General features: G+C 33.0%; 1 protein-coding gene and 1 non-coding gene across 2 annotated transcripts in view; one reads left to right on the top strand and one right to left on the bottom strand.

Moving 5' to 3' along the window:
- LOC106104226 (rho GTPase-activating protein 7) overlaps positions 1 to 18,044 on the bottom strand; it is a 200,433-nt gene extending 182,389 nt beyond the window's left edge. Inside the window, exon 1 of the mRNA XM_013284197.1 lies at positions 17,820 to 18,044. Within this exon, the coding sequence (XP_013139651.1) occupies positions 17,820 to 18,012 (193 nt within the window). The 5' untranslated portion in view covers positions 18,013 to 18,044. The remainder of the gene's footprint in view (positions 1 to 17,819) is intronic.
- On the top strand, positions 17,705 to 17,777 carry Trnak-cuu. Its single transcript has one exon. It is a non-coding gene; the product is annotated as a tRNA-Lys (tRNA).
- Positions 18,045 to 18,349: the final 305 nt, after the last annotated feature.

Here is an 18,349-nt window from a genome sequence, read left to right as displayed (position 1 = left end):
TCACACACAGGCCTCGCAGAAACGAACACGCAGATGACTTGGCCAAGAAAGCTGCCCTCTCAGACAATCTCACGTCTTCTTAACCATATTATGATCAACATCTCTTCTATGAAGCGTAAAATAGAATCTTTTATTCTCTTAATAATATCATCAATCATAACATCGGAAACTCGTAGCGTTTGTGCACTTCGGGGAATTTACGAAACAAAACTATTGGAAGTCTCGATAATTTCCATTACGTATGAAATTGTTTATTGAACAAATAACATAACTATAAACTAACTAAGACATCCTTAAATAAAAAGAATAAAACAATCTTTTACAAGTGAGTAAATGTATTAGCTACCGATATCAATAAAGGATTTTTCAGTTAGGACAGAGTTTGGCCTGAAATGTAGCTCACTTGGTCTAATTAGACCACAAATATAGCTAGAAATCTGTACCACTAATTCGAAATTCGCAATTAATGCCAAGAGTCAATTAACAACTTTAATAGCTTCACAAAATGTTCTAAAACCATTCCGCTCGGTGTTGCTAATCGAATTGCAAACGTTTTTCATTTGTTCTAGTGATGTTCTAACCTCGCAATAAGATGGTTATCACCAAGTGTGGTTTTAAAATGATTTTAATTTTAAGAATGCTGTGCCTTTAAATCATAGATAAGTAAATCAGTTAACATCGAGAAGTTAGGTCATATTTCAAGGCAATTAATTTATTTAGCAACACGTTTAGATGTAGACAATGCTTACGTACTAAAAGTAACGTTAGCTTGATACTGTTAATTTCAGGTTTTTTTTATATATTATAAGGCGGCAAGCGGCCACCTGAATAATTAATAAATAATTGACACACAAAGGGGATATTTCCCCTTCCTATGCGTTTCCTCCTCCGTCAAATCCTATTCCTTCGCATCCTTTCCTCTCAAGAAAAGGAGTGGAAAGGGAAAGGGACTAAATTTGGGCTTCCGGCACTCATAAGATGAAACACGGAATTGCTTCCACTTCACGCATGTCTTCCATGTGGTCTTGCACCGGACTAAAAGGTACATATTTTATTAAATTTTTTGGCGTCATGCATTTTTTATTGGATGACTTGTTCTTATTAATGTCGCTCACCTTGACATACGAAATCATGTCAAACGAATCAGCAAATACATTAACATCGAAACCTAATTAAATTCCAATTAAATCTATTCATTAATTGCTTACAATGTATTTTAACATTCTAACATCTAGATTTTAATACAATCATTGGTCTAAAGCACGTGATCGAAAATTAGTACACTTGAACATAGGCTGTTATTAGAGGACGCCATAATTATTTTTTTCTCTGTTGTTTGTTTCAGCTGTTGTCCTCCATTCAGGTGGACCAACGACTTAGGGTGCTTGGCGGGAAACGTTGGATACGGAAGGCTAAGTAACACATTATGTAGAAGATATGTATAAGTGTAGGAAGGCCGTTGATAATGACGTTGTGTCATCTGTTATGATTGTTTCCATAACAGTCATTATAATCTTCCTTTAGAAACAAGTCAATACAGTCCATCAGTATTACATTGACCATGAGAGGTATTTAGGTGAAATCGATTCCGTATCGATTAAGTAAGTGTTAATGTCGGCCGAGCTGCCGTGGCGCAACAAACAAATAATTGATTTAATTCACAACGTGTTACAATTTCGAAATACATTACACGTCTCATCGAATTCAAATGTAAATAAGAATTTTCATTCCTCGAACATGTCAGGTCAGGAAACGAATACGTGTGACCAAGCCAAAGAGATTCAAAAATATATGGAATAGACATAGTTGACTTTACAGTCAGCTCAAGTCGGAGCCTACCATAAGTTAGGGGTGACAAGGCCATACATCTAATTAAAAATATAAAACTAAAATCTCAAATTTCAGTAAACTAATGTTTGTGCAAACAGAAAGTTTGCGAATAGTAAATACATTAACTAAACATAATAATTAAAGCGTAGGTTTTGGTATAGAGAATTGTTTTAGTGATTAATTTCAAAATTGATCTTGGAATCGAATTCAACTGGGAGAAAGCGGATCTTACCACCGAGAACATTGTATTATTTATGATATTATAAACGGCGTGGGCGTTTTCAAGTACTGACCCGAATGTACATCTCAATCCTTTGTTTTACAATGTACCGGTGAGGTAAAGGATTTACTATAACGTATAACAGATTATGAGTGATCTATTTTCTATTTAGTAAAGTATTTGCCCATTAGCAATAATAATTATAATAAAGCGTAAACACACACTTTGTTGCCTAAGATGTCAGCAAATACAGCATATTTTTTAAAAATTATTTTTTCAATAAAAACGTCTACACTTATGTCACGCTTTAAGCTATATATTTTCACGCTACTAAACTTAGTGGGTAAATAAATTGGATAAAAATACTAACGTGGGAAAGAGACCAGCTGCCAACATCATGGAAGCAAGGTTGCCATGGTTTGACATCATGTCATGTCATTTTGACATTTGCAATTGATAATTTGACAGATGTCAACAATAAAATGATTATTTCATAATTTCATGCGGATGAAGTCGCATGGGAACAGCTAGTTAACAATAATAACATACGACTAAATGAGAAGAGATATATTGTTTGTTCCTTTATTTAAAAACTAACGAATGAGTTAGGTTTCGTTAAGTGAATTATTGAGGGTCTATTTGCGTAATAGTTGCGAAACGTATCCGTAACGTCATCGACAAAATTTGTATGATTTTTTGGTGTACTTTACTCCCAGTAGGAGCGCTGTAATCTAATACAACGTTCCAGACGACTCTATAAAATGAACCCTTATGTTATACTATCTATACATGTTTTTACCTTTTAGACTCAAATTTCAAGACTTCTTTGCTAAAAGTGATATTGGACATGTAAGATAAGCAAAATATCGTTTTAAATTAAAACGATGGTGTCGATTTAAATTATTGTTTTCATAATTTATTTAAATTACAATGCCTTTGTTCCAATCAATCGATCATTACATTAAAATGTTATCAGATTTCGACAGGAAGCGTCGACACGGCGCGTGCGCGAAAGTGAACCTAACGTGTGACTCACAAGGATCGTGTGGTCCAAGTCATAGGATATTTCCCCTTTAACTTCCTAAACAAAAACAAAAACCATGACCAACAAGACAACAGTACTAATGTACTATAGAAAGCTTTAATAAGCTTTCTATAAATTTAAATACGATGGCGCGATACACATTTTTTAATTACCCTGATTTAGCGTCACCTTAATATTTCAGAGTACTCTAAACGAGATCGTTTTTTCCAAGATTGTTAATTTTAGTTTTGGTATATTACATTAGGCAATGAAAGTAAAATGATAAACTATGAAGGATACGTATTTGATCATAATAATTAGTTTTAAAACCGCTGTAATCTTATTCATTAGGGTACACCTTCACAATATACGCTCATTACTTCGACTGCGGATAGTGTTACTGCAAACGAACAAAAAGCCAGTACTTCCGATTACCGTATTCTCGTGTAGTCACCGAAGCCACATATTCTGTCCTTATTTATCCGCAACTTTAAAACGAGACAGCGATATATTAACGTGACGAATGAATCGAATCGACCAGAATCAGGCGTTGAGGATGGTATTTTTAAACAAGGCTCCCTATGTAGTGACACCCGATAGGACTGAGGGCTGAAGAAAGAAAAATATGAAGAGTAGATTCAATGAAAATTCTTATCGATATCTATACCATTATTATAAAGTGAAAAGATTTGTATTTTTGGATTTTGGTATGTATTGAAATAATTCCAAAACTACTGGACCGATTTCAAATGCTTGCATTATTAAAAAGCTATGTTATCGCTGAGTAACATAGGCTATGATTTTACTTTTTTATTTCACGCGGGTGAAGTCGCGAGCAATAGCTAGTATTTTTCAATATACACTAAGCAGATTGCAAAATAATCCTATTAAAGTGGTTATGTCCCTACTAAGGCGTTAGCCAATACTTTATGACCTGAGTTTTAACTCTAAGTTAAGTACTTAGCAAGTTACAATGGAAAAATGTCATCATTACTTTTGCCCAGTAATGTTTTTAATTAGATCTTACTGTGTTTAAGAATAACCATAGAGAAACCTGAGAAGCAACGAAAAATGTTTCCATGTCGAATATCGACTCTATCATTCTTTGTTCCTTTACATTTGCAACAACGTCCCTTTGATATCTAATTACCAACGCTGTGAAATATTTAAAAAGTAAAAAAGCTATCGTCCTTCATGTTCCGTCGAAATGATTCATAAGAGCAAACTTACATGTATTAAATGTTCTTTTGCTGCGTATTTGTTCAAGGGTGTTTTTTGTTTGCAAATATTAAGTATGTTAATTTGCATTTTTTTTTACAAAAATTGTGACTTTGGTGATATGCTTAATTTAAACAAGAAACGTTTTGTATTAACAAAACTTTACTAAGGGGGTTATAGGGAAAAAGTTTTTGTAAAGTCATCGATAAAAGTAACAGATGTGTACAGCGCCTCTACCGGTTGTAAATTAAATAAATAAATAAATAAATAAATAAGAAAAGAAGAAAGAAAATTACACTAACAAATGTCATACAGATATTGTAGATCCATGATAGACCTCTAGAACCGATACCTTATCATCATTTTATTTATGGGGAGAGACCGCATGTTATGTTCATGTTCAAAACTTCGGTAATTTACTCTTTTATTTTATTATTCTATTCCGCAAAATTCTCTAGCTAATATTTATTTAACAATTTCCTTGTAAAAAAGCTTCTTTTGGTAAAGAAAACGTTCTTTTTTTAAATCCACTTCGATCCTAAATAAATATTATTCTTGATTGTTACAACATTTATAAGTTTGATTTAAAAATGTAAAAAAAAAACATTCTCATTCAACACAGAGAAAACAATCTAATAAACCAGATTGCAAATAACGTTAATTAAAGTGTTAACATTTTTTATTCAATAAGTAACTACATTATTTAATACTGGCTTTCGCGTGCGACTCCGACTGCATGAAACTAAAAAAAAAAGCAAGTAGCCTGTGTTCTATCTGACTACGCTCTACACGTATGCTAATTTTCATAGAGACCCGATAGTAGTTTAGGCAACAAACTCTACCAAACATCTATCCATCCATTTAAACTTTCGAATTTATAATATTAGTAAGAAATAAGATTTTCAGTAGATGAAGAACAGAACATACAGCATATCAATAACGCGTCAGCATTTACGTCATCTATACTCGTACTATTGACAGTCGTCATTAAAGCTGTAAATTGAACTTCCGTACTATTGACATTTTCTATCTATAATTTTGTTCTACGCTTACGTCATGAATGCATCAAAGATTAAATCTTATTTGAAATGGATATCAATAAATTATATACCTTTATCAAAGACTATTCATTTAGACATCTGAACGAATGAAAACGATATATCATCCAAAGACCAGCCACACCTCGTGTATTAAAGAATTTTGCAAAGATCTGTATAAGAATCGTACATTTAGCAATAAATCAATTTACTTTTAGCAAACGATTATCATGTTAAAAATTAATTTTATAATAACTTTCAACCTCATTAGAAATCTATGCATAATTCATACTTAGAGTCAGATTTGTTAATAAATTATGGCGATAGTTATGAGTGTGGAGGTACACCGGTAGAGGTGGACCTACGCAGAGATCGATGGATTGTGTAAAAGGTGACATGATCAAAAAGGGAGTGATGACTGAGATGACGTATGATAGAGTTATGTGGAGGACAAAAACCTATTGTGCCGACCCTACGGGAGTAGGATAGGGAGGATGATGATGATGATGATGATGATGAATGATGGATTAACTTGGAAGGATATCAATTATTAATTCCAATAATCATATTTTTTATTAACGAAAAGCTGTTCCGTGCGGCTTCATCCGCATGAAATTATGAAAAATTTATTTTATTGCTTACATTTATCAAATTACCAATAGCATATGTCAAACTGACATGACGTGATAAACCTTGGCAGTCTTGCTTCCTTGATGTTGGCAGCAACTTATGGTCTCTTTCCCACATTAGGGATTTTATCCAAAATATTACTCACTAAGCTTAACGGCGTTAAAATATATAGTCTAAAGCGTGACGTAAGTGTAGGGCTTTTTATTAAAAAAAGAATTATTCAAAAATATGCTGTAATTGCTGACATCTTAGGCAACAAAGAAGTGTGTGTTTACGCTTTATTATAATAGTATAGATTTGATGATAGATATTATTTAGCAAATATATTATTTTGACACAAACGATTAAAGAATTGAAGTTGTAAAATATTTGGAGTTTCCTTATTTTTATATTACCAATCATGAAAGTATGGATGGTGTGAAAGAGGATATGCTAAAGAAGGGAGTGGATTCAGATGACGGCTGATAGAGATGTATGAAGAGCAGCACATACTGTGCCGACCCTTCGTGGGGATAACGGCAAGTTGATAATGATGAACATTTCGAAGCATGGATTTTGTATAGTTGGATATATGAGAAACCAGATTTCAAACATCTATTAGATTCTTTTAAATTGCCTAATTTATACAAAACGTAACCCTTCATGTCTTCTGCAGCCTGCAGTTATTGATCCTAACACAGGCTTACACAGAACAATGCATTATAATTTGTTATGTATTATAAGATTCGAATAGTATTTCAGCTCGTGACTAACAGAAGATCGCAGAAGTATTTTGCACGAATGACTCAATAGTGCAATACTACGACTACAAAGAAGACAAGCGTAATGTGGATGTTATTTCCGCATTTGTATCATGAACATACTAGGTGGACGCAATTATCTAGTCCATATCCCCTTCCTAACTACTCTAGTCTCTAATAAGGTAAGGATGGGAAGAGGAGATAGACTTGGCGGAGAAGATGGCGTAATCATATGAATTATCATCTTATTTTGGTATCTACGGTATTCGGCACATCGCCTGACCTGAGACACCATAAAGTTTGAATGTCATAATACTCGTTAACGTAATTAAACTTTAATCATTATTGTGAATAGATTAACATAGACTAGATGTGCAAGTTTGCATACTTTCTTTGTTGTGTTTTAGAGAGTTAGATATATGTTTTATTAACCCAGTATATCGCTTCGTCGATCATTATAACTCCAGCATATGTTCTGTATAAAATATTCAAGAAATAAAATCGATATCTACCAATCGATTGCATTGGACTACATTTTGCCCTAGAAATTAATTGTATCTATACTGAAAATTTAGTTTGTTTACTATTTTATTGTTTAGTTTATTTAAATTTAATAGTTAACAATTTATACTCAAAGACTTACAAAAAGGGTTCAACCATTTTACAACCAAATGGTTCACCAGATTTGAATGGTTTAATGAAATGCGTTACTCTCTTTTCAAATGATATTTTTATAAAATAAAATAAACATAACTATATTATCTTTTAGCAAAATAAAGGTAACATAGTATTAAAGTTACATAATTTTACTGTGTGTATTGCGAAAAAGATTTCTAATAATCCGTCACGTCGGATCTTAATGTTTTCCAATATACACATGTATCGATCTGTCAATAAAGATTTCTATGGCCGCTAATAAGACACCTCGTGGCTATAACACTGCGATATATGGACGGTGATCGATAAATCATATTACAAGCTTCATAACAAATTAATGTCTCGCATAAATTATTTTTATCATCTTACTAATTTTAATGGTGTAACACAAGATGTAATGCGTTTGCACTCATTAAAATGTGTGAAACGGAAAATAAGATTTTTAACTACGAAATTTTTTTAAGGTTACTTAAAATAGTTATTTGTTACTTTTATAAATCTTACTAATATGATAAATGCGAATGTTTAAATGGATGGATGTTTGTTAGAGTTTGTAGCTAAAACGGCTGAAAGGATCTTAACGAAATTGGATAAAAAATTGGTATAGATGTAGAGCATAGTCTAGAGCGCATAGGCTGCTTACTTTTAATTTTTTAATTCCACGCGGATGGTGTTGCAGACGAAAGCTAGTAGACTTTTTTTAATTCAACGCTGGCGTTGCTAGCAACCGCTAGTTAATAATAAAGCTCGCTACATACCTACAGGGAACAATTAAACTGCACAGTTAAAACTATTGAAACGGATGTGTGTAGGCTGAATTAGAAATGTCAGTTACACAGTACTCAGTTTTACCTAAAAACTGTGGTGTGTAGCGGGCTTTAGCGAATATAGTTTTTTTAAGTAATCATAATTTTAAACAACATTTTTGGTTAAAATAAATAAATAATAATTTCGTATTGTTTTACAAACTACATCAATAGGCCTCTGTATTTTAAAATGGACGCCTTTATGATAATGTTTTCGCTATAAAAATTAATGGAAAGCTTACATAAAGCTTTCGTAACAGCTTTTTAATGTTGCTAATAATCTAACTTTGCCATAAATCATATAGAAAGTAAAACTTAACACGGGTTCAAGTTTTTATTATGTGTAGATACTTTTCTTATCACAACGCAAAAGTAAAAGTGACTTCCTGCATTATGAAGCCAATAACTAGTAAACTAGTGTTTTAACAACAGATTTTTATACAATTTTGTTTATGGATTTAATCAATCAAATATCATTAAAAAAATCTATCAAAAAACCATAATAGCAAATGTTAACGTAAGATTTTTGTTATTATAATAGTAACTTATTCAAACATAACTGCTGCAATGAGGTATTTTAAATTTTTCATACTTGAGTAGAAAATTCCTTGTAAGTTAAGAATTATACGCATCTGTAGTTCCTCTGGTCTTGCGGATGTCCATAGGCGTCGTTGACCACCTTTGTGTTCTCGTCGCTCGTTTGCCCCCATTTATTATATAAAAAAAATATATAATTTACGTGAACGATCTTCATTCGTGTTGGATGGATGAATCTTTTAATCTAAACTAACGATGAATAGCTACACTTTCATCTTCATCATCAGCCTTTGTCTGCTCACTGCTGGATGAAGACCTTACCTCAATGTCTTTCAATGTCCCTCCGCTACACTTTATTTAAAAATATATTTATAAAATTATCCACAAATAATGCATACTTCAACTCAGCGTTGTATTACAATTGCGCGCATGTTAAAGTATGATAATGGAAAATGATAAATGTGTCAAATATGAGAGTTGGGATAAAAAACAGTTGTAGTGCCCGCTTTAACATCTTAGCACTGCAGGGCCGGCACGCCCGGTGTAATACCACGACCACACATAAGACAGGCGTGAAATGGAAGCAATTCCGTGTTTCGTCTGATTAGTGTGATGCCGGAGGCCTAATTTACCTTTCTCTTTACCACCCTTTTCTTATAAGGAGAGGATGGGAACGGGAAGTGGATTTGACGGGAGAGGAGATGCATAAGAAGGGGAAATATCCTCTTTATGTGCGTCTCCTCCTCTGTCGGATAAGGGTAGGCAACGCATCTGCAATTGCGGATGTCTATGGGCAGCGGTCGCTTCGCCATTTTGGCAGATTCAGGTGGCCGCTTGCTCGTTTGCCACCTTATGTTATAAAAAAAAAAGAAAAAAAAAATATGGTTTACCAAGTTCCGCCTTGACGTCACCGCACGCTTCCATTTATAAATTGTTGTCAATATTAATTGCTACAAGGTACACTTGATTAATTAAATCGAGCTTAAATGAAATTAATTAAGTTCCGTGAGTGGCCAATCGGCTGTCATTATGTAGAAAGTATTAAGACGCCTATTCAATGTACTCTTGTATTCAATGTACTCTTAAACGTTTAGAAATTATCTCTCTATCTATACATATAAAAAAAATTGGAGCGTCTGTTTGTAATATCAAAATAAAAATTCCTGATTTCGGGAAGATGATGTTTTTGGAGCGTCGGTGGCTCAGTGGTTTGAACACTTGACTTCTAATTTACAGGTCTTGGGTTCGAATCCCGCCATGTACCAATGTGATTTTAGATTTTTAGAATTTTTATATGTACATAATTTACCCGACGTTCTTACGATGAAGGAAAACATCGAGATGCAACCTGCACATATCGGCGAAGAAATTCAAAGATATGTGTGAAGTCAACCAACCCGCACTTGGCCAGCGTGGTTAACTATGGCCTAATCACCCCTTATTAGGGTAGGCTCCGAGCCCCTCGGTGCGGACGTATAGTGAGCTGGTGATGATGATGTATTTGCGTTGCTGTAAAAAAATATTGACTGTCTTTTCGTTTGACCGCAAACCGCGTTTGCTCCGAGTAAGCACCGAAACGGCTGGGCCTATTTCAACCGGACTTTCACTGAAGAGTAGCTGATATTAAATGATTATTATTATTATTATTATTATTATTATTATATAGACGGGCATATTATAGGCTGCGTTTTCATCTTAATATTGCGTGGACGAAGTCGCGAGCAACAGCTAGTTGTGAATAAGTTTTATGGATTTAGTAAAACCTTACACAAAGGTAAGTGAAATTAAGTATTATTACATACTGTTATTCATCGTTGAGTTAATCTCGGAAAGTGGTCTTATGTAATAACTTTATTAGCTATGTTGCCAATTATCGCAAGACTAGCTGTTACCCACGCCTTCTGCTCGGTACTGAAAAAACTTAGTAAACACTCGTAGTCTATGATAAGTTACGTGATAGTAATAATTTCTACATCAATCCATTCATATAAATATTGCATTTAATTTTTTTTTATATAATATAAGGCGGCAAACGAGCAAGCGGCAACAAAGCGGCCACCTGAATCCACCGAAATGGAAAGCGACCGCTGCCCATAAACATCCGCAATTGCAGATGCGTTGCCTACCCTTAATTGACGGAGGAGACGCACATAAAGACGACATTTCCCCTTCCTATACGTCTCCTCCACCGTCAAATCCACTTTTCCTTCCTTTAAATATTTAACTAAGAAGTAACTGAAGACTAGTATATAAATGTTCATAGCAGAGCATAAAACATTAAATTGATTTGTTGTAACAGAGGACTAATTGTTTAAACCTTACTCTGTATTGATAAAAGAAACTCACTCAAGCGTCACCAAGTTTTATCGCTTACGTCGTAAAACTTTTTCACTAGACGAATGATATTTTTATATCTTACTCAGACATCCGTTATAGCGACCTTATTATCGTTTTTTAATTGACCCTACGTTGTAGATAAATGTTTAAATAATAAAGTGATATCACTGATGACAAAACTACTCTTATAATTTATTTGATTTGACATTTGATTGATTTCTTTAATAGAAAACGTCAGAAAGACGCATGAATCTATGATATAGGAGAATGTGATATATGTAGTGTAGACACAGCCTAAGGTTGAATTTACCATAGCTTTGTTAATACCTCCCTCACTGAGACTTAATAGTCGCCTATGCCGTAATTTTCATACAGTCACCACGTGAGAATAAAAAGTTTCAACCGTCCCACCTTTTAGTCATATCACTAATAAGGAGACAGATAGAATCGTTATGAAATAAAATAAGTTCCAACCGTCTACTCATTGCAAAAAGTGGGACGGATGAAACTTTTTATCTATCCCCAAGTGGGGACAGAGCAGGGTGACGGTTGGGAATAATCCGATGTTTTTACTAATTAACTCTGTTAAACGCTGGCAACAAAGGTAAATTAAACGTTTGTAATCTGATAACGCAACTAAAAACCTTGATTAAAAATAGCTAGAAGAGTCACTAACAGAAATAGACATGTGCATATTTCTAATTACTTGTCCATTTGTATTTCACAGTAGTGACTTCCTCGATACTCGGTTCTAATCTAACCCTTCCTACTGCTAACGACACGCACGTTAACAATTACCATACAATGCGTGCGTGCGGAGCATCTATGGGGACGGTGTTAACCACAAATGTGGTCATATCTCGGACTTATACGATGTTCATAAACTCAGTCATTCATTTACTCAGACAGTGGTTTATTGCATATTTGATACAAAATTTTGATTTAGAAACCTTTTTAAAGAAATAATAAATAATAACAATTGAATATGAAAATCCTTTTATAAGAGACTAGCTGTTGCTCGAGACTTCGTCTGCGTGAAATTAAATTTAAAAGTATAAAATGAATAACAAAGTCTATGTTACTCAAAGATAAATTACCTTTCTAATGGTGAAAGAATTTTGTAAATCGACCCAGTGGTTTTTACGTAAAACAAATACATACAAAAATACAAATCTTTCCTCTTATATTAGTATAGATTAAATGAAAACCAAATTTAAAATAAATTAAGTCCATTTAAGGACATTTAAATTGTTTTTTTAATTATAAATTGTAGACGAAATGTAAGCAATTTCAGTCTAATTATACTTAGTATACATAAGTCCTACGCCCTGTATGAAGCTTGGTGAACGTACAACACTCATCGGTCTTTCACCCCATCTTGTGTTTATCCAACTGTCTGGTAACTTTGCTATGCATTTTATTGTTTTTATTGCAAAATGTACTATAAACATTAATTTTCATAACAATAAATGAAATGAAAAAAAAAATGAAAAAATATTTATTAAACCAAAAAGATTGTACAAAACAAATAACTTTGACAATACCTTAAAATTATACATAACAGGAAGTTAAAAATAGTCGTTATTTTAAGTTATTCTAGCTAAGCTTATCTGGTGATGGCCACACTAGGCAATGCCTGTATCGTGGCCACCAGAATTCACAGATACAATATTATCTGACCACAAAATTACATAAACCCACTCTCACGGCAGTGTTTTAGTATTTAATTATAAGTTAATCAAGTTTAAAATTTACTGTTATTAAAATGTAATTGGGAAAAAAAAACTACTAATATAATAAATAGAATACTTATTTATTTATTTTATAGGTATATAAATGTAATAAATTGGTTTTCGTTAATTGGAAAACTTAATAGACGACATATGAAGCCCAGAACATGTCCAAATGTAGTTTTATTGAAAACGCTATTACCAAAATATTAAAGATTTTTTTCGGTTTGTCTACTAGTCTGCTAATTTAATCTGAATCCTAAAAAATTATGTTTTCAAAACATTTAGTTTTGTATGTTACGTCTCCTTCCCTATTGCAGCGGCAATTCTTTTTGATAGTAAAATAACCATTTTGTTTAGACAGGCGCTCAATATTTTATGTCGACACTGGTGGCCTTTATTATTTTAGAGCCATTTCTGGATAATTTAATTTAATATTAAAAGACTTCGAGCAAAATTTATTAAAAACCCCCAGCGGTATAACATCGGCGCAAATGTTTATTCTCTTTGATACAAATATTTGAAAACTGAAACTTGAGCGAAATTTTATTAAAAATCCATCGTCAATCTTTTTTATATTTTTACAGAAGAATACAAGGTAAAGCAAATTTTTTAATTTTAATAAAAATGTTTAGTGTTATGTTTTCATTTTGTCTTTCAACCGCAACATCTACTGTTATCACATCATCTGTCGTATTTTAACAAATAATCTTAAATTTTAATAAATTTTTGTTATAGTCGTAAATGTAGGACACAAATGGAACGTTTTTATAGCTACTTAGTGTACGTACTATAATAGTACAGACGATATATTCTTACTAACGGAAACGATAAACTCTAACGTTACGTCCAACATCCTCAAACTGTTTACACCGACTCTCAACGAAACATACTTTAACGATTTATTAACAAGCGAATTGAAAGACGAAAACCTCTTACCACAGTAATTCAAACGTATTTCTTAATCACATTATGTCTGCGTAGAGTTACGTTAAAGTTACCCGTGACTTCGTCCACGCAATATAAAGATAAAAAAGTAGCCTATATACCCGTCTATGTCAGCTACCCTTCAGTGAAAGTTCGGTCGAAATCGGTACAGCCGTTTCGGTGATTACCCAGAACAAACGCGGCTTGCAGACAGATAAAAAAGTTTTAAATGAATTTCTCGTTATCAGCAACGGAAGCACCGAAATCTGGAAATTTTCTTTGCATATTACAAACAATCATTGCAATTTTATTATATGTATAGATAGATATTAACTACAAATTACTTTGCTCAAGTATTCCATGTATTTATACTTAGTTTATCCGCTAGAGGGCTTCTAAACAGACCACAATTCATCACGAGATTGTCTTCACTTTTACAAGCCATTTCGTAAAGGACAACATTTATAGGACCTCCTTATCTGTTTTATTGGGAACTTTACAACCGTTTTATTGCAACCCTTAAATCACAAACAACAATAATATACGAGTAGCCTTAAATCTAGACTTGACTTGCAGAAAACTACGAATATTTTAACATTCCATCTAAAGTTTATTTTCATTAATAAATTTTAACACTGAATATTTAAATTATTTAGTTCACGTATCTATAAGCCTGTCCCACCACTGGCTGATAGAGGCTCTGATAGCCTAAAATGACGCCACTGTCAGATAAGGGAACAAAATCCGACATTTCCATAACATATTTTACACGTTGTATTGTCCTCAAACAATTTACCATTTGGTGGAGCAGGCCCTAATTCTACACAATTTAAACTTTAAAAAATGTGACATCAAATTATATTGAAGCACAGTTAAACACACATTTTTTTTTCATTTATTGTTACCATTTAAAAAAAAATCTTACAAATAGAGTATTCATAAACTTTGCGGGAACCGACATTACTATTCTGCAGTAGCTTTCGAATACTTTTTACAAAAACATACTTATTACTTGTAAATACTGCAAACACAAGTAAAATATTCCATGAATACCTTTTAAGTACTTATTGAAACTCCTAATTTATTTATAACCGAGAAACATGTTTGCAGGCATATGCAAATGCATGCAGCATGCATGTTTTGACAATCATGCATGCAAACTCAACATAAAAGGAATTACAATTTTTTGGCAATGGTCAAATGCATTTAATCACCGTTTTATTATGTATAAAATTAAAAGAAAAAAAATCTTTCCATATAAACTTTCATTAAAGTTGGTTTTCTTCATAAGCTACGCAATAGATTTCATTATAATTCTTATTGCCACATTAAAAATTAGAATCGCCTCTTTTTAATTACACCATTAATTACGTTCGTTTGTAATAAAATCTGACATTGTTTTAGGCTATTTGGGCTCACGAAATTAGTTTTTAACAGACGTGTAGCTTTATTCGTGATATATTTTAACGATTAGTTAAATGCCTTGATAATATGTTACATATGGACTGTGGAAATATTTTTAAACAAGTACTAATTCAAAATAAGAAACATCACAATGAAAATTGAAATTTAATCTTTGAAATTTTTAAAAGAAACTAATGTAACTAATTGTTAGCTTTTTAACTATTCTGATTATTTAGTCTGTGCTATAAATCAATACCATTGGTCATAATAAGTATAAGTGTAGCGGGGGGTGCGGGGCGAGCGTTACGTGGGCGATCACCGCTTACATAAATGACCCAACTTAGGTGAGGCGCAGTTATGTATGGCGAGTTAATGCTTTTCCGAGGACCCTTGATTGTTCAAGCAATGGTTGAAGCACCAAGAGTGCCTAGCGTAAGCACACCACGAGTAACCAAGCACACCAAGCTCTTCACGAACTCCCTTCAAGCTCCCTTCAAGCTCACTCAAAGTTGGTCACGGCGGCCGAGGTCACGAAACCATCTATGTACATTGATAGTGGCATGTAAGTGAACCACGGCGCCATCTAGTGACAAGCGGCGTGATTGTTCAGTTGCATCAATGCATTAAGGCGCCGCATGCACGATTTTACTACTCGGCATACGATGGCGCGAGTAGTCTTAATTTATCTTGTTACATAAGTAATTAACTATATAAGCTTTGTGATGTGATCCAACATTTTACTTAAATATTTATGTCATGGTTTTAAAATGTAATTCTGCTTGTTATGTTAATAATCGGACAGTACTCAGATGTCAAAATAAGGGTGTTGCATTGGCTCGACGACACGACGGCCATATTGGTAGTGGCGAGCGTTGATATATGATTATTGGTAAGGTTATTCTGTGCAAATTGGAAGAAAACATGAGAGGTAAAGAAGACTATATATTTTATTAAAGCATAACATAGCTGTGACGCCTATATAATAGGGTTAAGGTTTAGTTTTCACAGAAGACTGAGCATAATTTGAATTGAAGAGTGAACCCAATGTCATTTAATACACATTATATTTTATGACATAAAAGTACTCCTTTACCGAGAGAGCTTTGGAAAAATGAAAATAGGTGCCGTAAACCTTTTTCCATGTTTTATCTTTTACCCGTTTATGTGTTGTGCAAAGTCTATTACGTCATTTGCATACTAACTTTTTATATGCTTTTAAAGGCTATATGGAAAAAGCTTTCTAAAAAAGAAACTTTACACTGCTCGGAAAATTGGTTAAAAAGTGCATCTGGTTTTACGCAAAATGTTTTAGTAATTATATTTTTTTATAATATAAGGTGGCAAAGGAGCAAGCGGCCACTTGAATCAACCGAAATGGAAAGCGACCGCTGCCCATAAACATCCGCAATTGCAGTTGCGTTGCCTACCCTTCATTGACGGAGGAGGAGACGCACATAAAGAGGATATTTCCCCTTCCTAAGCGTCTCCTCCATCGTCAAATCCACAAATCGTGAAATGTTGCATGTAGAATTAAATAAAGTAAGTATTCATAATTAAACTAAATTTGGTTACGGTAATAATATTTTTCTATTATCGATATATCTGAGTTTTGTATTGACTGTCGCAAAAATCCAATTATTTTTTTCTAACATCGTCTACGATTTAAATAGAACGATATCAAAGTTTTTTCCCATCAATGAATTTTAATGAACCTCGCTTTAAAAATAGGTAAAGAAACTGCACTACCTTTTAAATTATTTTGTAGAAAAAAAAAGCAATTTGATAAAAATATGCAGCTAGTATTATTCTGTTCAAAGTTCTTTGTAAGACTAACTTTTGCCAGCGACTTTAGTCGCGCATATTAAAACACTTGTAAACCTATATTCTTCCAGACTATGAATCTGCATCTGTACCAAATCAGCGAAATCCGTTAAGTCGTTGGATAGATAAATAAACAAAATATTTATATCCAAGTATATGTAATTACCATAGGTAGAGTTTTTATTGGAAACATTTCAAACGGTTCAGTAGTTTGAGTTTATTTAAAAAAACAATTATATTAATCTGTAATTAAATCGACTGAAAAAAGGCTTTACATTTTCACTGCACTACGATAGTTCATTTATAAAGTTTTGTAGAACATTAAAGCTATGTCTGAAGTGACTTGAGCTTAGAAAGTCGAGATACGCGAGCAGTTTCCGTAGACAAGAGGCCCTTCAAGTACAAAGCGGTATTACACAAAGCAACTTGTACATATACTTATATATGTACATAACTTGTACCAAACAAGGTGTACAAATGTAACGCTTTGATTGTTCACATCTTTTATACCCTTTCGAACTTGGACTTGTTAAGTTCAGAATAATATAGTCACCTTCGTTCGTGGTATTCCAATTATATAAAAAAAGTCGTTTCGTCAGACCTACACTCGTTTCTTGGCAAAAATATATGACGCTATCGATTTGACTTTAAAATACAAAAAAAAAAACTATTAAGGCTGCAGGTGGTTAGAGTAATCCCTTTTATTTATTTTATAGAAAATCTTAATTTGTTGATATAGAATTCAAGGTAATATTGTAATCGATAAATTCAGCAACTAGTACACAAGCCCGGCTAGCTCAGTCGGTAGAGCATGAGACTCTTAATCTCAGGGTCGTGGGTTCGAGCCCCACGTTGGGCGATTCCTTTTTTTAAGTCCAAATTTTAAAAAAAAATTGCTCACCTGCAATTTTTCGTTCTCTCATTTTCCTCCATAACTGCTCGGCTTTTCTCATCGGCCAGTTTTCTACTTTAGCACTGAAGCTTCTGAAGAACTTGTATTCTTTGAAATGTGACATTCTTCTTTCCATCTTGCTAGGACCATGAACTTGGGGCGGAGGTGAAGGTGCTTTAGGAGTTGTTGATGGAGACGCCATTTTTATTTTTAAATTATCTCCTAAAGTCTAATTTCTTGGTAGTCGTAGCAATTTTATTTAAATTATTTTCATTTAATTAAATCTAATTAAAAGTGTTTCTTATTTTTATTTTTAAATATGAATTCTTCTAAAATCTCCATGATAAATATTTCCACTATATTAAATTAATTTTCAGAATATATTTGTTTTTAAATATTTTTTTTATTTGTTGTATATAAAGGTTTTTCTTAACCGTTACATCTACATGTTAAATTCACAATTCCTGTTACATATTAATTATCACTGACTTTAAGTTTTTTATCTGGTCTCATTTTAAACTCATCGTAATTTTTTTAGC

This window comes from Papilio polytes, unplaced genomic scaffold (genome assembly GCF_000836215.1).
Source record: "Papilio polytes unplaced genomic scaffold, Ppol_1.0 DF823691.1, whole genome shotgun sequence".
Lineage (NCBI taxonomy): Eukaryota > Metazoa > Arthropoda > Insecta > Lepidoptera > Papilionidae > Papilio > Papilio polytes.
This window is presented reverse-complemented; position numbering and strand designations above follow the sequence as displayed.